This window comes from Oncorhynchus masou, chromosome 26 (genome assembly GCF_036934945.1).
Source record: "Oncorhynchus masou masou isolate Uvic2021 chromosome 26, UVic_Omas_1.1, whole genome shotgun sequence".
NCBI lineage: Eukaryota > Metazoa > Chordata > Actinopteri > Salmoniformes > Salmonidae > Oncorhynchus > Oncorhynchus masou.
In genome coordinates, this window is record NC_088237.1 from 7,627,400 (window position 1) to 7,652,598 (window position 25,199).

The following is a 25,199-nucleotide window of genomic DNA, read 5'->3' on the forward strand; positions in this document are numbered from 1 at the left end:
CTACAGTGAGTGAACACGTTGGCATGATCGAACTGATCCCTATACGCTACAGTGAGTGAACACGTTGGCATGATCAACTGATCCCTGAAACGCTACAGTGAGTGAACACGTTGGCATGATCGACTGATCCCTGAAACGCTACAGTGAGTGAACACGTTGGCATGATCGACTGATCCCTGAAACGCTACAGTGAGTGAACACGTTGGCATGATCGACTGATCCCTGAAACGCTACAGTGAGTGAACACGTTGGCATCGACTCCTTTTTAAGGCTCCAACACTGCCCAGGCGTTCCATCCACGGGGGGTGTGTTTCTAGAGAGAAGAGAGGGGGACGAGCTGCCGCGTCCAGCATCAGTCGGTCAAACATAAACAAAGCCCAGAGAGCGAGAGAGAAGAGAGGGGGAGAGAGAGAAGAGAGGGGGAGAGAAGAGAGGGGGACGAGCTGCCGCGTCCAGCATCAGTCGGAAAAAACATAAACAAAGCCCAGATAGGGAGAGGGAAGGGGAAAGGAAACAGGAAAGGAATAGAGAAAAGGAGCACACAGGGGGGGGTATTTGTGTGTGTGATCTGCTGTAATAGTCTCACATCAGACATCAGCCTCGGTCTTTTAGAGAAACACAGCCCCACACAGAGGAGGAGAGATGTGTATTACTGCTGCAATAGTCTCACATCAGACATCAGCCTCGGTCTTTTAGAGAAACACAGCCCCACACAGAGGAGGAGAGCTGTGTATTACTGCTGCAATAGTCTCACATCAGACATCAGCCTCGGTCTTTTAGAGAAACACAGCCCCACACAGATGATGGAGAGATGTGTATTACTGCTGCAATAGTCTCACATCAGACATCAGCCTCGGTCTTTTAGAGAAACACAGCCCCACACAGAGGAGGAGAGATGTGCATTACTGCTGCAATAGTCTCACATCAGACATCAGCCTCGGTCTTTTAGAGAAACACAGCCCCACACAGAGGAGGAGAGATGTGTATTACTGCTGCAATAGTCTCACATCAGACATCAGCCTCGGTCTTTTAGAGAAACACAGCCCCACACAGATGATGGAGAGACGTGTATTACTGCTGCAATAGTCTCACATTAGACATCAGCCTCGGTCTTTTAGAGAAACACAGCCCCACACAGAGGAGGAGAGGATGGAGAGATGTGTATTACTGCTGCAATAGTCTCACATCAGACATCAGCCTCGGTCTTTTAGAGAAACACAGCCCCACACAGAGGAGGAGAGGATGGAGAGATGTGTATTACTGCTGCAATAGTCTCACATCAGACATCAGCCTCGGTCTTTTAGAGAAACACAGCCCCACACAGAGGAGGAGAGATGTGTATTACTGCTGCAATAGTCTCACATCAGACATCAGCCTCGGTCTTTTAGAGAAACACAGCCCCACACAGAGGAGGAGAGATGTGTATTACTGCTGCAATAGTCTCACATCAGACATCAGCCTCGGTCTTTTAGAGAAACACAGCCCCACACAGAGGAGGAGAGATGTGTATTACTGCTGCAATAGTCTCACATCAGACATCAGCCTCGGTCTTTTAGAGAAACACAGCCCCACACAGATGATGGAGAGATGTGTATTACTGCTGCAATAGTCTCACATCAGACATCAGCCTTGGTCTTTTAGAGAAACACAGCCCCACACAGAGGAGGAGAGATGTGTATTACTGCTGCAATAGTCTCACATCAGACATCAGCCTCGGTCTTTTAGAGAAACACAGCCCCACACAGAGGAGGAGAGATGTGTATTACTGCTGCAATAGTCTCACATCAGACATCAGCCTCGGTCTTTTAGAGATACACAGCCCCACACAGAGGAGGAGAGATGTGTATTACTGCTGCAATAGTCTCACATCAGACATCAGCCTCGGTCTTTTAGAGAAACACAGCCCCACACAGAGGAGGAGAGATGTGTATTACTGCTGCAATAGTCTCACATCAGACATCAGCCTCGGTCTTTTAGAGAAACACAGCCCCACACAGATGATGGAGAGATGTGTATTACTGCTGCAATAGTCTCACATCAGACATCAGCCTCGGTCTTTTAGAGAAACACAGCCCCACACAGAGGAGGAGAGATGTGTATTACTGCTGCAATAGTCTCACATCAGACATCAGCCTCGGTCTTTTAGAGAAACACAGCCCCACACAGATGATGGAGAGATGTGTATTACTGCTGCAATAGTCTCACATCAGACATCAGCCTCGGTCTTTTAGAGAAACACAGCCCCACACAGAGGAGGAGAGATGTGTATTACTGCTGCAATAGTCTCACATCAGACATCAGCCTTGGTCTTTTAGAGAAACACAGCCCCACACAGAGGAGGAGATGATGGAGATGTGTATTACTGCTGCCGTGTGGAGAGGAGATTAGGCCCTGAGAGAGAAGGGAGGATAAAGAGGAGATGAGGGAACGCCCTGGCTTTCCAACACACACACACACACGCACGCACGCACGCACGCACAAGAAAAGGAAGGAAGGAAGCACGCACAGTCCCACACACTGTTAGGCTAACATGCAAACCCCGGGTCTCAGTCAGAAGTGAAAAACGTACTCTTCATATTCAGTTACAACCCTATACCCTCTTCAGCTTAAAAACTATAACTCCAAACACTGTCGCCTATATTTTAGATGTACTGCACACGTACAAAGGAATGAACGTCCGAGTGGCATGCGATGTTCTTGTCAAACCCGTACAAAAGTAGCACGGCTGACGCGTCAGCAGATCAACATGTCTTTCCTTCCAGCTGTCATCCTGGCATATCAACTATTATACAACTCTCTGTCCTTGGATATGCCAAGCCTGAATGACCTCTTTTACATGACAGAATCTGAGCCAATCTTATGATCTCAAACATACTCAACTGCCTCAGTGGGCGTATAAAGGCGAAGTTCAGTCGTACCATCTGAACTCAAGTGAACATTCTTTGAAATGCTCTTGTGGAAGTATGAGAGGTATATAGTCTAAAGTCAGATATTCAATGAGAGGGTACAGAGGGTAGCCCTCCACCCTTCCACTTCTCCTCCCCTGTAATCATTACAGGCCTTTAATAACAGAGAGAGGAAGCAAGGAACTGCTACTTCTACATTGGCTCCCACTGCCTCTCTGGTCTGAGCTGTATGGATAAGATGGTACTGTGGAAAGATTATATCATATTAGAATATGGCTAGGCAACCCTGCTGCAGGTACCGTAGGATTTTGTTCCAACTAGGCACCACACCTGACCAGCTGAGCTAACTGATCAGTTCAGTGATTGCCTAAATCCAACACACCTGGTCTTCCAGGTCAGTTCAATCAAAAACATGGAGTGCCTGTGGCACTACAGCACCAAGGTTGCCTAACCCTGTATTAAAAGAACCAGGGTGGTTGCTTTGACCCGAGACGGGTCGTTCACCAGAATGTGTTAGTGATTCGTCAGGGATATATCAGGGCCTATTGGAAGTGGTTGAACGTTCACTCCTCCGCTAAATTGTGCAGGGACTGGTCAGAGCCTAGACTACGCTCTCTGCGATATAGGTTACTGCACTGTTTGGACCTAGCTCTACACAGAGGCAGAGAAAAGGGAAAGTTCTTGAGGAATCATGCCGAACTGTTCTCTCTCTCCACCCCTGTTGATTTGAGAGGCAAGTGAGGGGTGGTGGAGGGTCCAGGCAGGGCTGTGCTCTCTCTATTCCCCTCGGTTCTCGCTCTATTCCGTCTCCCTCTCTTCTCCTGCTCAGTGTCTGTGCTTTTCGCTCTACTCTCTCTCCTTTGCTGTCTGTTTGAGGGAGATAAAGGCAGGTGAGCTGACAGTGTTTGGGCTGAAGGGCAGGCAGGGAGAGACTGAAGGACGGACCTGAGCCGCTGACAGAGCAGACGAGTCACAGGGTAGGACGGGACGAAGCATTAATGCAATCAGACACTGGGGTGAGATCAGCATGACTCCCCCTCCTCTCCTCACCCCTCCCCTCCTCTCAGTGCCTGGTGGTCAAATGGACTGTATCAGCTAAGGTACCAGGTAATACAAGACTCTGGTGTAAGTCCGTATAACACAACAATACAGATCCGTTTCTGTATCATCATCATCATCATCATTAGGTGGAGATCAGTTTCTCATATCACACATTTGATCAGCAATTTTATCTATCAGCATCCCCGCAAAGGACAATGCAAGGTGAGGTCAGTTCCCCATTACACCGTTAACACGTAAAGCACCTTGAAAAGCCCTATAAATGCAGCATCATTAGTATCTAATATAATCACAGGGGTAATTAGAGAATACCTCTTCATACAGCGTACAGTCTGGGCAGGGATTGTGGTTGTTGTTCCAGCATGATGTGGCTATTCAGCTGTATGACCACAATGTGTCTTTGCTCAAGATCATGGCTGATGGCATCACGAGTTTTCGCTCACACACACCCCCTCCACGCCCTCCTTCCCCTCCCGTCTTTCTCTGTCGCGTCCAGTCTCTCCCCCGTGCCCACAGACGTTATGTCAGGCAGGGCTGGCAGGCTGGTCGGGTTCTGTCATGTCCCTTGCGCTAGGCTAGCTCCTTCCTTGCTGTCACCTGACAGAGCAGAGCAGAGCCATATGGCTGAGGAGCCAGAGGAGAGCCAGAGGAGAGCCAGAGGTGTGCTTCAGGAGCATGTCTGAACATCAGGGCCCCGGGCCACCAAGTAGCACCATCTCTCAGTGGTACACCTCCAGCCCTGGCTCACACACACCTTAACACATCCGTGAGTGTGGTGGTTGATAGGATCAAATACAACCTGGCTGGTGAATCACGAGGAAGAGACTAAGGCTGCTACGCGTCTCTGAAGGAAGGGAATGTAGCAAGGCCACTGATCTCTCTCTTCGCCACAGCTGTTGCATCTGATGCCTTCTTCTCTTCCCTTTCGTCCACTGGCTCCCTGTCCTCTACCTTTCTGTTCCCCTTTTTCTCTCTTTAGTCTTTCTTGTACCCGGCTGTTCTCTGCTCTCTGAAAGGTATCCTCTTTTCAAGGTGTAAATTCCAGTGTTGAATGGTGGTTAGGTGGTTATTTTCAAGTCACTCTGGGGGTTTGTAGGACTGTTGTTACACTGTGCTATTTTCCCAAAACGACCCCCTTGGAGCCATGTCCTGTGTCAGGTTTAATCAGCTAGCAGAGAGCTGGCAGAGTGGTGCTGTTTTACATCTCCCTTGGAGCAGCCCTAATGGATCTCGTTACGCAGAGGTGGAAATCAATCCGCACCAACTCATGCTCACACATAAACACATCCATACTCACACTTTTATTTCGGCAGGCTTCTTATTTGATCATTCCTTGATTTAATTGACCCTGGGCAGTCAGTCCAGCGTTACTGCCATTTCCCTCTCCCGGCCTCCACTTGGCTCCTCGGAAGAGCAGTCAACTCCGAGTACATCTGTTTTCATTTCAACAACCAGGGCTTGACATTGAACTTTTTTTTAGCTACTTGTCCTTCGACAAGTAGGACATCTTTTTTTGGACTTTTCCGAAAGCTAAAGTCACAAAACAAAAAAAGGTCCGTAACACCATCGGCCAAAAGAGTGACTGAAAATGAGTGAAGTACATAGGAGGGATGAGAAATCATTTTCTGTGCTTGCCCATAGACCACGTGTCAAACTGGTTCCACGGTTGGGACGAGTGTCTGCGGGTTTTGGCTCGTCCGTTATACTTGAATGATGAATTAAGGTCACTGAGTAGTAAGGAGCTCCAATGCCTAGATGTCTAAGTCTTGATTGAAAGGAAAAACTAACCAGTAGACACTAGGCCCTCCATGGGATGTTTGACACTCTGTTCGCCCCCCCCCCCACTGGCCATCCAAAATAATGTACAATTTGATTACATTTTTTATTTGATAAAATCTCTCTCTGTCCTCAGCTGTAGCCTAAGTTTAAGAAATATAGGCAAGGAATATAGGCAATTTACTCAGAATGTAAACTGTGCCCTGCGGCTCTGCCTGATCCAATTCTGATCGGAGTAATTGTTTGATATTGTGTTTTTCTACTGAAATCTATATTCTGGTAACTACTTTTGAGTTTAAATGTATTTGGCTAAGGTGTATGTAAACTTGGGTTTTATGCAGGGCTCATCTGAGAAAGACACGTTGGTCTCAGCATGACACTCTGTTGATTTAAAAAAAAAAAAAAAAAGATTATTTAAATATTTGGATAAATACTATGTATGAGTATTTTAAAATATATGCCAATACTTTCCAAATGTATGTCCTAATACATTACAATATTCAAAGACTTGTTCTAAAAAAAAAAAAATAAAATACTTACTTTCAAATGTTTTTGAAAGTAATTAAAATACCCTAAATAGTATTTGAACACAGGTCTGACACATACACGCAAACACACACGCAAGCCAACAGCGGATTTCAAGAGGAAGACAAATCTCATTTCTCTCCCCTCACACCTAATGTACTGTGCTCTCTCTCTTTGTCTGTCTGTCTTTTACTCTCCCTATGTTGTACACTCCCCCCCGTAGAGATAAATACAGTTCAATGTGACAAAAGTGGGAGTCTGGAGTCTAACAATGTGAAGGTTGGTCAAGAACAAGCCCATTTGATAAGGGCTTCTGTTCGGTATTCATGACGAGGACAGAGAGAAACACCGTCAGAGACTAATGGTAATGAGAAACATTTGATAAGGGCCTCTGTTCAGTATTCATGACGAGGACAGAGAGAAACATCGTCAGGGACTAATGGTAATGAGAAACATTTGATAAGGGCCTCTGTTCGGTATTCATGACGAGGACAGAGAGAAACACCGTCAGGGACTAATGGTAATGAGAAACATTTGATAAGGGCTTCTGTTCGGTATTCATGACGAGGACAGAGAGAAACACCGTCAGAGACTAATGGTAATGAGAAACATTTGATAAGGGCTTCTGTTCGGTATTCATGACGAGGACAGAGAGAAACACCGTCAGAGACTAATGCTAATGAGAAACATTTGAATGACAAAGCATGTACATCAGAAGTATTTAACCACAATCAATGTGTGTGTCCCAAATGGCACGCTATTCCCTATTTAGTGTGCTACTTTTGACCAGGATCCATAGGGGGCATCATTAGGGCTCTGGTCAAAAGTATTGTACTATATAGAGAATAGGGTGCCAGATTAATTACCACACAGGGACTCTTAGAAGGTAAGAGACTCATTCCCGGGAGAAAACCTTGGTCTCTAATTACAATGAGAGCAGAAACTACAGATTTTGCTTCGTGTTGATTCAAACCTATATGGAGACATACATGCGTGTGCGTGTGTGTAAATCAAACTGTCACATGCGCCGAAGACAACAGGTGTAGACATTGCCGTTGGTTAAGAAAATATTTACCAAATAAATTCAAGTCAAAAACTATAATAATAAAAAGTAAACCCCAAAAGAAAAACGGGGCTATATACAGGGGATAACCGAGTCAGTGTGCAGGGGTACAGGTTAGTCCAGGTCATTTGTACATGAAGGTAGGGGAGAAGTGACTTTGCATAGATAAGAAACAGCAAGGAGCAGCAGTCTACAAAACAAATGGGGGGAGGTGGTGTCAATGTAAATAGTCCGGGGGCCATTTGATTAATTGTTCAGCAGTCTTATGGCTTGGGGGTAGAAGCTGTTAAGGAGCCTTTCGGTACCAGACCTGGCGCCCGGTACCGCTTGCCGTGCGGTAGCAGAGAAAAGTATAAGTGTGTGTTGAAGTGTACGCGTGTGTCTATAGGGTTCAAACCTTTAAAGAGCCAGGTGTGGAGTTAATGAGCGATATGTTAAAATTAAGAAAAACATATTACAAATACATGGTAGTCATTTATCAGATGTTCTTATCTAGAGAGACTTACAGGAGCAGTTCGGGTTTCAGTGCCTTGCTCAAGGGCACAGACAGAGTTCTTATCTAGTCGGCTCAGGGATTTGAACCAGGGACCTTTTGGTTACTGGCCCAACGCTCTTAACCGCTAGGCTAATTTCACAGTAATAAAATGCATATACCTTACAAAGTATGGTTAATTTACCATTATAAACTAGGTGGTTCGAGCCCTGAATGCTGATTGGCTGAAAGACGTGGTGTATCAGAAAAACATGTATTTCTGCTTCTTTAATTACATCGGTAACCAGTTCATAATAGCAAAAAGGCACCTCGGGTGCTTGTGATACATGGCCAATACACCATGGCTAAGGGCTGTATCCAAGCACTCCGCATTGCGTCGTGCCTAAGAACAGCCCTTAGCCGTGGTATATTGGCCATACACCACACCCACCTCGGGCCTTATTGCTGAAGTATTTACAGGTCATTTAAGGTAGGCGTGTAGGATCAAGGAAATATCAACTCAACGTCGGAAACTCTAAATGATAAAGAGAGAAAGAAGTGAAGTTCTCAAGGAGGACTGGTAAAGTTCAATCTCTGTCTCCTCCTTACTCCAGAGAGAGTAAATCTAACCTGCGACCTAAAGACATTTATCTTGTCCAAGAAGACCAACTAAATTTCCCTCCCTGCATACATTTGGTTGTTAAATATAGCCAAGTCCAAACTGAGCAGAGACATCAGAAAGAAAGAAAAAATAAGACCGTTTTGGAATACAAATGCCTGGGTCTGGGGGCTGGGGTGTACAGATGGGGCGTGGGCTGGATCTGGAGGTAGGGTATAGAGCTCGGTCTCAGGTTGAACCCAGGGCTGGGGCTAGGGTGTACAGATGGGGCGTGGGCTGGATCTGGCAGTAGGGTATAGAGCTCGGTCTCAGGTTGAACCTGGGGCTGGGGTGTACAGATGGGGCGTGGGCTGGATCTGGCAGTAGGGTATAGAGCTCGGTCTCAGGTTGAACCTGGGTCTGGGGGCTAGGGTGTACAGATGGGGCGTGGGCTGGATCTGGCAGTAGGGTATAGAGCTCGGTCTCAGGTTGAACCCAGGTCTGGGGCTAGGGTGTACAGATGGGGCGTGGGCTGGATCTGGCAGTAGGGTATAGAGCTCGGTCTCAGGTTGAACCCAGGTCTGGGGCTAGGGTGTACAGATGGGGCGTGGGCTGGATCTGGCAGTAGGGTATAGAGCTCGGTCTCAGGTTGAACCCAGGTCTGGGGCTAGGGTGTACAGATGGGGCGTGGGCTGGATCTGGAGGTAGGGTATAGAGCTCGGTCTCAGGTTGAACCCAGGTCTGGGGCTAGGGTGTACAGATGGGGCGTGGGCTGGATCTGGGAGTAGGGTATAGAGCTCGGTCTCAGGTTGAACCTGGGGCTGGGGTGTACAGATGGGGCGTGGGCTGGATCTGGCAGTAGTGTATAGAGCTCGGTCTCAGGTTGAACCCAGGTCTGGGGCTAGGGTGTACAGATGGGGCGTGGGCTGGATCTGGCAGTAGGGTATAGAGCTCGGTCTCAGGTTGAACCCAGGTCTGGGGCTAGGGTGTACAGATGGGGCGTGGGCTGGATCTGGCAGTAGGGTATAGAGCTCGGTCTCAGGTTGAACCCAGGTCTGGGGCTAGGGTGTACAGATGGGGCGTGGGCTGGATCTGGCAGTAGGGTATAGAGCTCGGTCTCAGGTTGAACCCAGGTCTGGGGCTAGGGTGTACAGATGGGGCGTGGGCTGGATCTGGAGGTAGGGTATAGAGCTCGGTCTCAGGTTGAACCCAGGTCTGGGGCTAGGGTGTACAGATGGGGCGTGGGCTGGATCTGGGAGTAGGGTATAGAGCTCGGTCTCAGGTTGAACCTGGGGCTGGGGTGTACAGATGGGGCGTGGGCTGGATCTGGCAGTAGTGTATAGAGCTCGGTCTCAGGTTGAACCCAGGTCTGGGGCTTGGGTGTACAGATGGGGCGTGGGCTGGATCTGGCAGTAGGGTATAGAGCTCGGTCTCAGGTTGAACCCAGGTCTGGGGCTGGGGTGTACAGATGGGGCGTGGGCTGGATCTGGCAGTAGGGTATAGAGCTCGGTCTCAGGTTGAACCCAGGTCTGGGGCTAGGGTGTACAGATGGGGCGTGGGCTGGATCTGGAGGTAGGGTATAGAGCTCGGTCTCAGGTTGAACCCAGGTCTGGGGCTAGGGTGTACAGATGGGGCGTGGGCTGGATCTGGAGGTAGGGTATAGAGCTCGGTCTCAGGTTGAACCCAGGTCTGGGGCTAGGGTGTACAGATGGGGTGTGGGCTGGATCTGGCAGTAGGGTATAGAGCTCGGTCTCAGGTTGAACCCAGGTCTGGGGCTAGGGTGTACAGATGGGGCGTGGGCTGGATCTGGAGGTAGGGTATAGAGCTCGGTCTCAGGTTGAACCCAGGTCTGGGGCTAGGGTGTACAGATGGGGTGTGGGCTGGATCTGGCAGTAGGGTATAGAGCTCGGTCTCAGGTTGAACCCAGGTCTGGGGCTAGGGTGTACAGATGGGGCGTGGGCTGGATCTGGCAGTAGGGTATAGAGCTCGGTCTCAGGTTGAACCCAGGTCTGGGGCTAGGGTGTACAGATGGGGCGTGGGCTGGATCTGGAGGTAGGGTATAGAGCTCGGTCTCAGGTTGAACCTGGGGCTGGGGTGTACAGATGGGGTGTGGGCTGGATCTGGAGGTAGGGTATAGAGCTCGGTCTCAGGTTGAACCCAGGTCTGGGGCAAGGGTGTACAGATGGGGCGTGGGCTGGATCTGGAGGTAGGGTATAGAGCTCGGTCTCAGGTTGAACCCAGGTCTGGGGCTAGGGTGTACAGATGGGGCGTGGGCTGGATCTGGAGGTAGGGTATAGAGCTCGGTCTCAGGTTGAACCCAGGTCTGGGGCAAGGGTGTACAGATGGGGCGTGGGCTGGATCTGGCAGTAGGGTATAGAGCTCGGTCTCAGGTTGAACCCAGGTCTGGGGCTAGGGTGTACAGATGGGGCGTGGGCTGGATCTGGCAGTAGGGTATAGAGCTCGGTCTCAGGTTGAACCCAGGTCTGGGGCTAGGGTGTACAGATGGGGTGTGGGCTGGATCTGGCAGTAGGGTATAGAGCTCGGTCTCAGGTTGAACCCAGGTCTGGGGCTAGGGTGTACAGATGGGGCGTGGGCTGGATCTGGCAGTAGGGTATAGAGCTCGGTCTCAGGTTGAACCCAGGTCTGGGGCTAGGGTGTACAGATGGGGCGTGGGCTGGATCTGGCAGTAGGGTATAGAGCTCGGTCTCAGGTTGAACCCAGGTCTGGGGCTAGGGTGTACAGATGGGGCGTGGGCTGGATCTGGCAGTAGGGTATAGAGCTCGGTCTCAGGTTGAACCCAGGTCTGGGGCTAGGGTGTACAGATGGGGCGTGGGCTGGATCTGGCAGTAGGGTATAGAGCTCGGTCTCAGGTTGAACCCAGGTCTGGGGCTAGGGTGTACAGATGGGGCGTGGGCTGGATCTGGAGGTAGGGTATAGAGCTCGGTCTCAGGTAGAACCTGGGTCTAGAACTGGTCTGACTGACACTCTGTCCTGTAAGATGTCCACTAAATCCTGATTATACCTCTCTAATAAAGAAAGTACGAGGCTAGATCTGAGTCTAGGTCCAGTCCCGGTCTGGCTTTGTGCTGTGCAGGGGCCAGCCTTATCCTGCTCTGTCAGGAAATGGAGGGAGGAGAGGATGGCCAGTGAATTCTGATTACACCTCTGTCATTTAAAGTAATGAGAGGAGCTCATGCTCTGGTGGCTCCTTGCTTCCCCCCGGCGGACCAGACGCCAGCCAGCCACCGTTCTGTTAAAGGCCACACTGACCCGCCACTGATTGGGGATGACAGACAGCAGTCAGGGTGTGTGCCCGCGATCACTCTGACAGATGGACAGACTAATCGTCATTCTGACAGGAAGAGATATGGTCAAACAGACAGATGGACAGACAAAGAGAGAGAGAGAGAGATAGGACACAGGGTTGTGCTCAGAGACAGGATTTCCCTTTCCGGAAACCACACAGATGGAAAAAGGGAAACAGAAAGAGGGAAAGGACGAGAGAGAGAGAACAAGAGAGAGAACAAGAGAGAGAGAGAACAAGAGAGAGAGAGAACAAGAGAGAGAACGAGAGAGAGAGAGAATGAAAGAGAACGAGAGAGAGAGAACGAGAGAGAGAGAGAACGAGAGAGAGAGAACTAGAGAGAGAACGAGAGAGAGAGAGAGAGAACGAGAGAGAACGAGAGAGAACGAGAGAGAGAGAGAACGAGAGAGAGAGAACGAGAGAGAGAGAGAACTAGAGAGAGAGAGAACGAGAGAGAGAGAACGAGAGAGAGAGAGAACGAAAGAGAGAACGAGAGAGAGAGAACGAGAGAGAACGGACCACAGAAGAGGACAGTAGAGAGAGAGAGAGAGAGAGAGGGAAAGGACCACAGGAGAGGACAGGAGAGAGAGAGGGAAAGGACCACAGGAGAGAACGAGAGAGAGAGAGAGGGAAAGGACCACAGGAGAGAACGAGAGAGAGAGAGGGAAAGGACCACAGGAGAGAACGAGAGAGAGAGAGGGAAAGGACCACAGGAGAGAACGAGAGAGAGAGAGAGGGAAAGGACCACAGGAGAGGACAGGAGAGAGAGAGGGAAAGGACCACAGGAGGGGACAGGAGAGAGAGAGGGAAAGGACCACAGGAGAGAACTAGAGAGAGAGAGAGGGAAAGGACCACAGGAGGGGACAGGAGAGAGAGGGGGAAAGGACCACAGGAGAGAACGAGAGAGAGAGAGAGGGAAAGGACCACAGGAGAGGACGGGAGAGAGAGAGGGAAAGGACCACAGGAGGGGACAGGAGAGAGAGAGGGAAAGGACCACAGGAGAGGACGGGGAGAGAGAGGGAAAGGACCACAGGAGAGAACAAGAGAGAGAGAGAGGGAAAGGACCACAGGAGAGGACAGGAGAGAGAGAGGGAAAGGACCACAGGAGAGAACGAGAGAGAGAGAGGGAAAGGACCACAGGAGAGGACAGGAGAGAGAGAGGGAAAGGACCACAGGAGAGGACAGGAGAGAGAGAGGGAAAGGACCACAGGAGAGAAGAGAGAGAGAGAGAGAGGGAAAGGACCACAGGAGAGGACAGGAGAGAGAGAGAGGGAAAGGACCACAGGAGAGGACAGGAGAGAGAGAGGGGGAAGGGACCACAGGAGAGGACAGGAGAGAGAGAGAGGGAAAGGACCACAGGAGAGGACAGGAGAGAGAGAGGGGGAAGGGACCACAGGAGGACAGGAGAGAGAGAGGGGGAAGGACCACAGGAGAGGACAGGAGAGAGAGAGGGGGAAGGACCACAGGAGAGGACAGGAGAGAGAGGGAAAGGACCACAGGAGAGAGAGAGGAGAGAGAGAGAGGGAAAGGACCACAGGAGAGAGAGAGAGAGAGAGAGAGAGAGAGAGAGAGAGAGAGAGAGAGAGAGAGAGAGGGAAAGGACCACAGGAGAGGACAGGAGAGAGAGAGGGAAAGGACCACAGGAGAGGACAGGAGAGAGAGAGGGAAAGGACCACAGGAGAGAAGAGAGAGAGAGAGAGAGAGAGAGAGGGAAAGGACCACAGGAGAGGACAGGAGAGAGAGGGAAAGGACCACAGGAGAGGACAGGAGAGAGAGAGGGGGAAGGGACCACAGGAGAGGACAGGAGAGAGAGAGGGGGAAGGACCACAGGAGAGGACAGGAGAGAGAGAGGGGGAAGGACCACAGGAGAGGACAGGAGAGAGAGGGAAAGGACCACAGGAGGAGAGAGAGAGAGAGAGAGAGAGGGAAAGGACCACAGGAGAGGAGAGAGAGAGAGAGAGAGAGAGAGAGAGAGGGAAAGGACCACAGGAGAGAGAGATAGAGGGAAAGGACCACAGGAGAGGACAGGAGAGAGAGAGGGAAAGGACCACAGAGAGAGAGAGATAGAGGGAAAGGACCACAGGATAGGACAGGAGAGAGGGGGAAAGGACCACAGGAGAGGACAGGAGAGAGGGGGGGAAAGGACCACAGGAGAGGACAGGAGAGAGGGGGGCAAAGGACCACAGGAGAGGACAGGAGAGAGGGAAAGGACCACAGGAGAGGACAGGAGAGAGAAAGAGGGAAAGGACCACAGGAGAAGACAGGAGAGAGAGAGGGAAAGGACCACAGGAGAGGACAGGAGAGAGAGGGGGAAAGGACCACAGGAGAGGACAGGAGAGAGAGAGAGGGGGAAAGGACCACAGGAGAGGACAGGAGAGAGAGAGGGAAAGGACCACAGGAGAGGACAGGAGAGAGAGGGAAAGGACCACAGGAGAGGACAGGAGAGAGAGAGAGGGAAAGGACCACAGGAGAGGACAGGAGAGAGAGAGGGGGAAAGGACCACAGGAGAGGACAGGAGAGAGAGAGGGGGAAAGGACCACAGGAGAGGACAGGAGAGAGAGAGGGGGAAAGGACCACAGGAGAGGACAGGAGAGAGAGAGGGAAAGGACCACAGGAGAGGACAGGAGAGAGAGGGAAAGGACCACAGGAGAGGACAGGAGAGAGAGAGGGAAAGGACCACAGGAGAGGACAGGAGAGAGAGAGAGGGAAAGGACCACAGGAGAGGACAGGAGAGAGAGGGGGAAAGGACCACAGGAGAGGACAGGAGAGAGAGAGGGGGAAAGGACCACAGGAGAGGACAGGAGAGAGAGAGGGAAAGGACCACAGGAGAGGACAGGAGAGAGGGGGGAAAGGACCACAGGAGAGGACAGGAGAGAGAGAGAGGGAAAGGACCACAGGAGAAGACAGGAGAGAGAGAGGGAAAGGACCACAGGAGAGGACAGGAGAGAGAGAGAGAGGGGGGAAAGGACCACAGGAGAGGACAGGAGAGAGAGAGGGAAAGGACCACAGGAGAGGACAGGAGAGAGAGAGGGGGAAAGGACCACAGGAGAGGACAGGAGAGAGAGAGGGAAAGGACCACAGGAGAGGACAGGAGAGAGAGAGGGAAAGGACCACAGGAGAGGACAGGAGAGAGAGGGGGAAAGGACCACAGGAGAGGACAGGAGAGAGAGAGGGAAAGGACCACAGGAGGGGACAGGAGAGAGAGAGGGAAAGGACCACAGGAGAGGACAGGAGAGAGAGAGGGAAAGGACCACAGGAGAGAACGAGAGAGAGAGAGAGAGAGGGAAAGGACCACAGGAGAGAACGAGAGAGAGAGAGAGGGAAAGGACCACAGGAGAGGACAGGAGAGAGAGAGGACCACAGGAGAGAACGAGAGAGAGAGAGAGGGAAAGGACCACAGGAGGGGACAGGAGAGAGAGAGGGAAAGGACCACAGGAGAGAACGAGAGAGAGAGAGAGAGAGAGAGAGAGGGAAAGGACCACAGGATAGGACAGGAGAGAGGGGGAAAGGACCACAGGAGAGGACAGGGAGAGAGGGGGAAAGGACCACAGGAGAGAGAGAGGAGAGAGAGGGGGAAAGGACCACAGGAGAGGACAGGAGAGAGGGGGGGAAAGGACCACAGGAGAGAGAGAGAGAGAGAGAGGGAAAGGACCACAGGAGAGGACAGGAGAGAGAGAGAGAGAGAGAGGGAAAGGACCACAGGAGAGGACAGGAGAGAGAGAGAGAGAGAGAGAGAGAGAGAGAGAGAGAGAGAGAGAGAGAGAGAGAGAGAGAGAGAGAGAGAGAGAGAGAGAGACAAGAGAGAGAGAGAGAGAGACAGGAGAGAGAGAGAGAGAGACAGGGAGAGAGAGAGAGGGAAAGGACCACAGGAGAGAACGAGAGAGAGAGAGAGGGAAAGGACCACAGGATAGGACAGGAGAGAGGGGGAAAGGACCACAGGAGAGAGAGAGGAGAGAGAGAGAGAGGGAAAGGACCACAGGAGAGAGAGAGGAGAGAGAGGGAAAGGACCACAGGAGAGAGAGAGGAGAGAGAGAGAGGGAAAGGACCACAGGAGAGGACAGGAGAGAGAGAGAGAGAGAGAGAGAGAGAGGGAAAGGACCACAGGGGAGAGAGAGAGAGAGAGAGAGAGAGAGAGAGAGAGGGAAAGGACCACAGGGGGGGGGAGAGAGAGAGAGAGAGAGAGAGAGAGAGAGAGAGAGAGAGAGAGAAGAGAGAGAGGGGGAAAGGACCACAGGAGAGGACAGGAGAGAGAGAGGGAAAGGACCACAGGAGAGGACAGGAGAGAGAGGGAAAGGACCACAGGAGAGGACAGGAGAGAGAGGGAAAGGACCACAGGAGAGGACAGAGAGAGAGAGAGGGAAAGGACCACAGGAGAGGACAGGAGAGAGAGAGGGAAAGGACCACAGGAGAGGACAGGAGAGAGAGAGGGAAAGGACCACAGGAGAGGACAGGAGAGAGAGAGGGAAAGGACCACAGGAGAGGACAGGAGAGAGAGAGGGAAAGGACCACAGGAGAGGACAGGGAAAGGACCACAGGAGAGACAGAGAGAAAGGGAAAGGACCACAGGAGAGAACGAGAGAGAGAGAGAGAGAGAGGGAAAGGACCACAGGGGGAGGAGAGAGAGAGAGAGAGAGAGAGAGAGAGAGAGAGAGAGAGAGAGAGAGAGAGAGAGAGAGAGAGAGAGAGAGAGAGAGAGAGAGAGAGGGGGGACCACAGGAGAGGACAGGAGAGAGAGAGAGGGAAAGGACCACAGGAGAGGACAGGAGAGAGAGAGGGAAAGGACCACAGGAGAGGACAGGAGAGAGAGAGGGAAAGGACCACAGGAGAGGACAGGAGAGAGAGAGAGGGAAAGGACCACAGGAGAGGACAGGAGAGAGAGAGAGAGGGAAAGGACCACAGGGGGGAGAGAGAGAGAGAGAGAGAGAGAGAGAGAGAGAGAGAGAGAGAGAGAGAGAGAGAGAGAGAGAGAGAGAGAGAGAGAGAGAGAGAGAGAGAGAGGGGGAAAGGACCACAGGAGAGGACAGGAGAGAGAGAGGGAAAGGACCACAGGAGAGGACAGGAGAGAGAGAGGGAAAGGACCACAGGAGAGGACAGGAGAGAGAGAGAGGGAAAGGACCACAGGAGAGGACAGGAGAGAGAGAGGGAAAGGACCACAGGAGAGGACAGGAGAGAGAGAGGGAAAGGACCACAGGAGAGGACAGGAGAGAGAGAGAGGGAAAGGACCACAGGAGAGGACAGGAGAGAGAGAGGGAAAGGACCACAGGAGAGGACAGGAGAGAGAGAGAGAAAGAACCACAGGAGAGAGAGAGGAAGCGGAGAGGAAGCTCACCATCAATCCTGCTGACCAACTCCTCCAGAGCCTTGACTTTCCTTTGGATCCCCGGCTGGGCAAATGTGTAGTTGTCCTTGATTGGAGAGAGAGAGAGAGCGAGAGCGAGAGCGAGAGAGCACGAGAGAGAGAGAGCACGAGAGAGAGAGAGCACGAGAGAGAGAGAGCACGAGAGAGAGAGAGCACGAGAGAGAGAGAGCACGAGAGAGAGAGAGCACGAGAGAGAGAGAGCACGAGAGAGAGAGAGCACGAGAGAGAGAGAGCACGAGAGAGAGAGAGCACGAGAGAGAGAGAGCACGAGAGAGAGAGAGCACGAGAGAGAGAGAGCACGAGAGAGAGAGAGCACGAGAGAGAGAGAGCGAGAAAACGAGAGAGAGAGCGAGAAAAGAGAGAGCGAGAGAGAGAGAGAGCGCGAGAAAATGAGAGAGAGAGAGAGAGCGCGAGAGAGAGTGTGGGAGAGAGAGTGAGAGAGAGAGAGAGAGAGAGAGAGAGAGAGAGAGAGAGAGAGAGAGAGAGAGAGAGAGAAATGAATTTCACAGCAAGATGTGGTCTGACTTACTAGGGGTGATGGCCGCACTATTATCAATTTTACTTAAAAACAGAGACAAGTCTGTTGCCCTAAAATGTTGCTTCAAACGATCATGTACTTCAGTCAAGAAAAAAAGGATGTGTGTGAGGAATAGTAATGGCGACAGATGAACAAACAACTGTGTATACTAGTGGAGGGACACTGGACACACAGTCTCATTCAAGGGTGAGCAACTAGCAACCCCAGCTCGTGATCCATGGGCCATTTCGTGGCCATCCTGAAGAGAAGGGGAGGTCACAGACAGAGAGAAGGGGAGGTCAAAGACAGAGAGAAGGGGAGGTCACAGACAGAGAGAAGGGGAGGTCAAAGACAGAGAGAAGGTGAGAGAGTGAGATCAGGAGGTGAGCCGTCCTCTGAACCACTAAACACAAGCTGACAGGAGATTAAATGCAACTTTTACAGACTAAATGCCAATATCAGCAGCAGGGCTTGAAGGGGGACTGATTTTTTCATCCATTATCACCCTCCTCATTACTACACTTGACTGTTCTGGGACTAAAACGTGTGTTTATGGCCGACGCCACATAGGCCTCATATCATCAACCAGGGGGGGGGGTTCAGTTCCTCTAAGTACTGAGACCATTATACATGCAAGGTCACCTTTAGTCACAGTATGAATAGACGACAGGTCTTGAAGAGGTAATGATGTCTCCTTATAGCAGAGTGAAGAGGGCATCCATCTAATGGGCACATGTAAGATCAGATTTATAGAACTCCATTCAGAGAGTGCTGATGGGTCTGCTAATAACACAGGCGAACAGTAATTGGACATTGAAAAGTCACTTTTGTTTGAGGTTGGTCCTAATGTACACACTGCCATTGGAAGTGGACTTCACATAGTGGAGCAAGTCACGTTCATTTGACATTTGCAGACAAGCCCAGGTTTTAATCCTAATGTACATTTAAGGAATCAAATCATTTATTATTTGATTAAGGCCTTCGGGGACGAAAAGCAACAACCTCACAACAGGCCTTGGATCTAGCCTGCATTTACAAAGCAATAAATGATTAAATCATAGGCTGAGTCTCTAAGTTTAAGTTATTACAAACGTGTGTGTGTGTGTCTGCATTCTGAGCCATGGGAATTGCTATGGAAGGAGTGTGGCTATGCTGCTGATGTGTTGCACTTGTAGAGAGAGCTGCAAGGACAAGGCAAGAGAGAGGGGGAGCGAGAGAGAGGGGGAGCGAGAGAAAGGGGGAGCGAGAGAGAGGGGGAGCGAGAGAGAGGGGGAGCGAGAGAGAGGGGGAGCGAGAGAAAGGGGGAGCAACAGGGGGAGCGAGAGAGAGGGGAGCGAGAGAAAGGGGGAGCAACAGGGGGAGCGAGAGAGAGGGGGAGCGAGAGAGAGGGGGAGCGAGAGAGAGGGGGAGCGAGAGAGAGAGCGACAGAGGGAGAGAGAGAGAGAGAGCGACAGAGGGGAGAGAGAGAGAGAGCGACAGAGGGAGAGAGAGAGAGAGAGCGACAGAGGGAGAGAGAGAGAGAGAGCGACAGAGGGAGAGAGAGAGAGCGACAGAGGGAGAGAGAGAGAGCGACAGAGGGAGAGAGAGAGAGCGACAGAGGGAGAGAGAGAGAGCGACAGAGGGAGAGAGAGAGAGCGACAGAGGGAGAGAGAGAGAGCGAGAGAGAGCGAGAGCGAGAGGGAGCGAGAGAGAGAGCGACAGAGGGAGCGAGAGAGAGAGCGACAGAGGGAGCGAGAGAGAGAGCGACAGAGGGAGCGAGAGAGAGAGCGACAGAGGGAGCGAGATAGAGAGCGACAGAGGGAGCGACAGAGGGAGCGAGATAGAGAGCGACAGAGGGAGAGAGAGAGAGAGCGACAGAGGGAGAGAGAGAGAGAGCGACAGAGGGAGAGAGAGAGAGCGACAGAGGGAGAGAGAGCGACAGAGGGAGAGAGAGCGACAGAGGGAGAGAGAGCGACAGAGGGAGAGAGAGCGACAGAGGGAGAGAGAGCGACAGAGGGAGAGAGAGCGACAGAGGGAGAGAGAGCGACAGAGGGAGCGAGAGAGAGAGCGACAGAGGGAGCGAGAGAGAGAGCGACAGAGGGAGCGAGAGAGAGAGCGACAGAGGGAGCGAGAGAGAGAGCGACAGAGGGAGTGACAGAGGGAGCGAGAGAGAGAGCGACAGAGGGAGCGAGAGAGAGAGAGAGACAGGGAGAGAGAGAGAGAGAGTGACAGAGGGAGAGAGAGAGAGAGCGACAGAGGGAGAGAGAGAGAGAGCGCGACAGAGCGACAGAGGGAGCGAGACATATTAACCGATAAACAATTGCTGCCCGACCTTCAGGCTCAACTGTGCATCCTGCAGTGAGCGTTCTGGGGCCCGAGTGTTGTGGCCATGAATACAGGAGTGGCTCTGGATACAACACACTACTGACAGAGGGGGAGTGAGAGGGAGAAGAATAGAGAGGGTGGGGAGACCGAGAGAGAAACCTTGACCTACCATCACCTCTCCCTTCCCTGTGACCTCCCAGTGCTACTGTACAGCCCAGCTATAAGAAGCTACTTCCAGAAAATAACACACTACGCAGAAGATGACAAGGATTTCATGTAAACTGACAGAGATAAAGGATATTTCAATGGCTGACATGGATTCGGAAGAACACAGCAGTACCGGGTCAAGACATTTTCAGCCATCCTCGCTACCAAGTGTTACCCCTACTCCCCCATCCAAGTCCATTGTCCTATAGAGGAGCTCCAGGACCGTACCACTGAGTGTTCTGAACCCCTCAGTTCAATGCAGTGAGATCATATCTGGTTTGATGGGCTATGGTCTGATTAATTAGAGCGGGGTCGGGATTGAGACTTCCTGGCTCCATCTGCACACGTGCAGTAGCCATGTCCTCAGGTCAACAGACCATAATATGCTGCCCAGGCACAGCTGGTCCTCCCAGGTTACTGCTCCCTCGTTGCCCTTCATCTTTCTCCCTCCCTCCCTCTCTCTCTCTGTGCCTAAATGCAATTACCTGTTCAGAGAGTGAGCACTTGGCCAGTTTGAAGCAGGCATTAAGACTAGCCCAGAGCCCACAGGCACCAATAATTACATCAGCTTCAAGATCCCTTGCTTTAATGAACTAGCTACTGTACCCCTCTCTCTCTCTGGTCCACTGGAAAATGCTGCTCCGTGCAGGGAGTCGTAAATAGGGAGGGGGGGAGGAGATATTTTCTCTCCTGACGGACACATCCTCAAACTCTTAGACTTCTGCAAATTGTCCAGACGTCAAAGTGTCACCAACTAAAAAGGTCAACGATAGCCATACAGCAAACGCACCCTACGGGGCTCTTCTTCCACGTGTCCTGTACATAACACTTCTCGACAGTGCTCAAAGCATGCTATTCTGAGAGCAGAATTTACATGTCAACTCAAAGCTATGAGCCCTATCAGTCCTCCATGACAACAAAATCATCAACAACAGAGTAGGCTCATCAGTCCTCCATGACAACAAAATCATCAACAACAGACAACAAAATCATCAACAACAGAGTAGGCTCATCAGTCCTCCATGACAACAAAATCATCAACAACAGAGTAGGCTCATCAGTCCTCCATGACAACAAAATCATCAACAACAGAGTAGGCTCATCAGTCCTCCATGACAACAAAATCATCAACAACAGAGTAGGCTAATCAGTCCTCCATGACAACAAAATCATCAACAACAGAGTAGGCTAATCAGTCCTTCGTTGTTGGGTCGTGCGGCAGGTAAAAAAAAAAAAACTGTGGCTAATTCATAATTCCATATTTCCAAGTCCTATTCCTGAAGACCAACAGGTCAATTCATTGGAACGACTGGAAATACGACTTTGGTTTATAAAGTAAAGAAATGGCCGAATTGTATTATTATTTGTAGAATAAAGCAATGAGCTCGAAGAAGCCTACAAAACCAACCCGTAAAGTCAAATGCAACATCCATGTGTGGCCAGCTATGTAAACTCTAAACACGGATTTTTCCTGCAAATAGATGTGAAATCAGTATTCTTTTTTTTTTGTCTTCTTCTAATGCCTCTTAAGGGGAATGTAATCTAAAAGTAATCAGATTACGTTACTGGGTGTGGGTAATCCAAAAGATAACTTACTGATTACAATTGAGGACAGGTAACTTGTAACTGTAACAGGTTACATTTAGAAAGTAACACCTGGCCTACTGCAGAGCACTAGAAAAGTAGGGAGTGAGGCCACAGTGCAACAGTTATGGTACACTTAACCTGACCTATAGCACTCAGATGACACCCTGTGATCTAGACTTTCCAGCTGGGTCAGAGGTCAGTAATGAACACTGTGTGGTGCTGTCTCATATCTGCTTCTCTCGCCCCACCTCTCCCTCGCCCTCTTGCCCTCCTGACCCTCCCTTCTTCCTCTCTCTCCCTCCCTTTCTCACTCCCCATCTCACCACAAAGCCACAGCTCCAGACTGTCTGTGATAAATTGCTTGACTCCAGCTTTGAGCCTCTGAGGCAATGGCAGGACATGTCCACATTCCACACTTTGTTCTTCTTTCTTTTCCTTTTCTCGCTGTTCTGTTATTCTCCACTAGAAACGGAGCCATCGGGTCACTGTCCGTCTGTCACATCTCTGCCCTCACCAACAATGACAAACCATTCCCTCTTTTCATCCCAGGAATGACAAGAATCTCACGATCGATGTAAGGCCAATGATGTTTTCAGGGCTGCCATTTCTTCCCCTTTCTATTCTGTTAGTGGCCAAACAATGTGGGACACAGTCTTCGATGACTGAGGCTAGTTATTGTGTGTGTCGGCGCCAATCAACAAAGTGAACAGCAACAGCGGACAACAGAGAAAGTGTGTCTGCCGGTCGCTGGAGGCATCTGCTACAGAGATGACAGCCACAGATAACCCCGAGTCACAATAGACCTGCTGGGTGTACACACACCCATACAAACACGGGGGGGGGGGGGTGTTGAGGAGGACAAAGCCATATTGACCCACCTTCATCAACATCCATCTCTCCCTCTGCTGACTGGCGGATGGCTCTGTGTGTGTTTGGGGATAACCTGGCTCCTCACTGTGAGGGAACAAACAGCAATCGTGGGCTTATCGGATAAATATTTCCCTCACACTGAGAGCCTGTCCTCTCCCCCCCCCCCTGCATTCCCCTGCCTCTCTAATTCTAGGACTCGTTGATTGGGACATATTTTAAACGGTGTCTGCGAGGCACTTAAATGCGCATGTGAATGGGGTCTTATCGTTGGAGTTGGTGTTGGATGTGTCAGAGAAAGGAATGAATAGAGCGTGAGTGTTGGCTATGTGTGTGTGTGTCAGAAACAAGGAGAATATGAGTGACAGGCCTCTATCAGCTGTGTGATTGAGTAGCGAGCGGAGCTGAAAAAGAGGCATCCAGCTGTCAATAAAAAGGTAGGAGAGAGAGAGCCGCAGTCAGCCAGAACAACTCCCTCTTCACCCTGCCTCCCCGGGTCCCCGTCCCTCCCCGCCTCATTCTATTCTTCCAGTCTCACCTGCCTCCCTCTCAATGTCTCCCCCCTGCCTGCCTGCCACCCTCCCTCTGAGTCTCCCAGTCTCCTTACATCTCCATTGTTTCATTCTCCTCTCTCCAGGGCTCGCGGGTCACGACTTCACAGGGAAGTCGTTTGAATGTAATAAAATAATAATAATAAAATCTAATTGTATTTTTTGGCAGAAACGCCTTCTCGAACATGTGAACTTTCATGTGCCTTAATATCAAACGTATATGCCATCTGTAAGTAGGAATAAAATTGTTAAATTACGAGACCAGTTGGCTTATCCAAAGAAATAGACCGCAGCCTTCCCGCTAGCCATGATTGGCTGAGATAATGAGTGGGCTGGACATGCAGAGAGATGAGTTTGGATTGGTCTACAATATAGCGCCTTTCAGTCTATTTGAGCTGGTCAGTATGTCCAGGTAACCCTGTCGAACGCGGTATTTTAAAAAATGGATTGTGTATTAAAACTGCAGAAGTGTTGCTCTCCACCTTCTGGAGGAGTTTTCAAATCAGTGGAAGTGACGACATGAGTTGGGATTACGGTTCATTGTTTACCTAGTTAGCTGAGTGTGCCAGAGAGCGCAGAATAACTGATGAATTTACAAAACGCTCAAAACCTGGTGAATATGGCCGTGTCAGTGAACATCAGTGAACTCATCGGCCAGAGCGATGAGAGATTGAATGGACAATCTGACAGCACAGTTGCAGTCACCAACGCTCTGGATAACATAACAGCTCTGCTAGGGCGAGTGTTCAGTGAGTTGTTCTCTCTCCCTTCGATGCCATGGAAGTAGCTAGCAAGTTAGCTTGGGTGCTGTTAATACATTAAGATCAACCCTTAAAGAGATGGGTGGGGCTAAAGCTTAAGAGGGTGTGAATGATGCTGAATGGGTGTAGACAAAGAAGGGCTCTCCAACAGTACAGCAGAAACCAAAACATTACAAGGCCATTTTCTCAAAAGTGGGTTTACAGGTAGAGCAAAATTACTTTCCCATTGTTCCTCAACTGTATTGTATGGTAGCCGGACTATTTGCATTTGCCGCCTCATATGTGCATAGTCACTTTAACAATACCTACATGTACATACTACCTCAATCAGCCTGACTAACCGGTGTTCGTATGTAGCCTCGCTACTTTTATAGCCTCGCTACTGTTAAATAGCCTTTCTTTTTACTGTTGTTTTATTTCTTTACTTACCTGTTGTTCACATAATACCTTTTTTTTTTTTTGCTTTTGCACTGTTGGTTAGATCCTTGTAAGTAAGCATTTCACCTGTTGTATTCAGCGCACGTGACAAAAAAAAACTTTGAAAAACCTTTTTATAGCTCTGAGTCTACTTTAATCCAATGTAAAAAACACAATATGTTACTACGTAAGATCGATTTGAGCCGGTCGGTGACATTTAGTCACTTTTGCGACCCTTTGAATTTTTACACACATTTTTACACTAGGAGGCTAAAACCATGATTTGGTTAAACAGAAAGGTAAATTATCCTCATCATTCTTGTCATGAAAATGTCTGCCTGCCCCTGTACCTTTTTCGCCGAGTCCTGCTACTGTGCTGAGCAAGCCACTCTCTCTGCTTACCCAGGGAAAAAAAGTGGTTCTGATTGCATAACATCTTAAAATCCAATAGCGGGGGAAACACAGCGATCCTGTTGTCACAGTTAAGGAGGTTCTCAGCTTTCTGTACTTTTTTTTGCAATCAACTCTCAATTTTGAGCTCAATAGCAACTGTTTTACAACCAAAGACATATGATATGGCTTCGAGTTACAGAGTGCGAGAAATGAGCATTGGCCATCGCGATCGCATAGGCCTCACTGGGCCGTAGGCTACAACTGCAACGGTTTATGGAGATTACATTAACTTTTAGACTAATGCATGGCTACTAGTGGGTATAACAGTATATTTAGAGTCCTTTTAACAGTAAAATTTAACAGCCTAATTGTCAACCCAAAATGCATGACAATCACTGGATTAGGTTGCACATTAGAATATTTTGAAACATGAATATATAAATGTATTACTGAATAAAATCTTAGTAGTCTATTACACTTTTTAATAAAGCACCGACTTAAGATGATGCCGCATAGAAAAATTGGTGTGACCA

General features: G+C 50.1%; 1 protein-coding gene across 5 annotated transcripts in view; it reads right to left on the reverse strand.

The window, feature by feature from the left end:
• The window catches only part of tbc1d22a (TBC1 domain family, member 22a), a 208,758-nt gene that overhangs the window by 61,217 nt on the left and 122,342 nt on the right, over window positions 1-25,199 (reverse strand). For all 5 annotated transcript variants that reach the window (XM_064938236.1, XM_064938233.1, XM_064938234.1 and 2 more), the window contains one exon: window positions 17,033-17,108. In XM_064938236.1, the coding sequence (XP_064794308.1) occupies window positions 17,033-17,108 (76 nt within the window). The remainder of the gene's footprint in view (window positions 1-17,032; window positions 17,109-25,199) is intronic.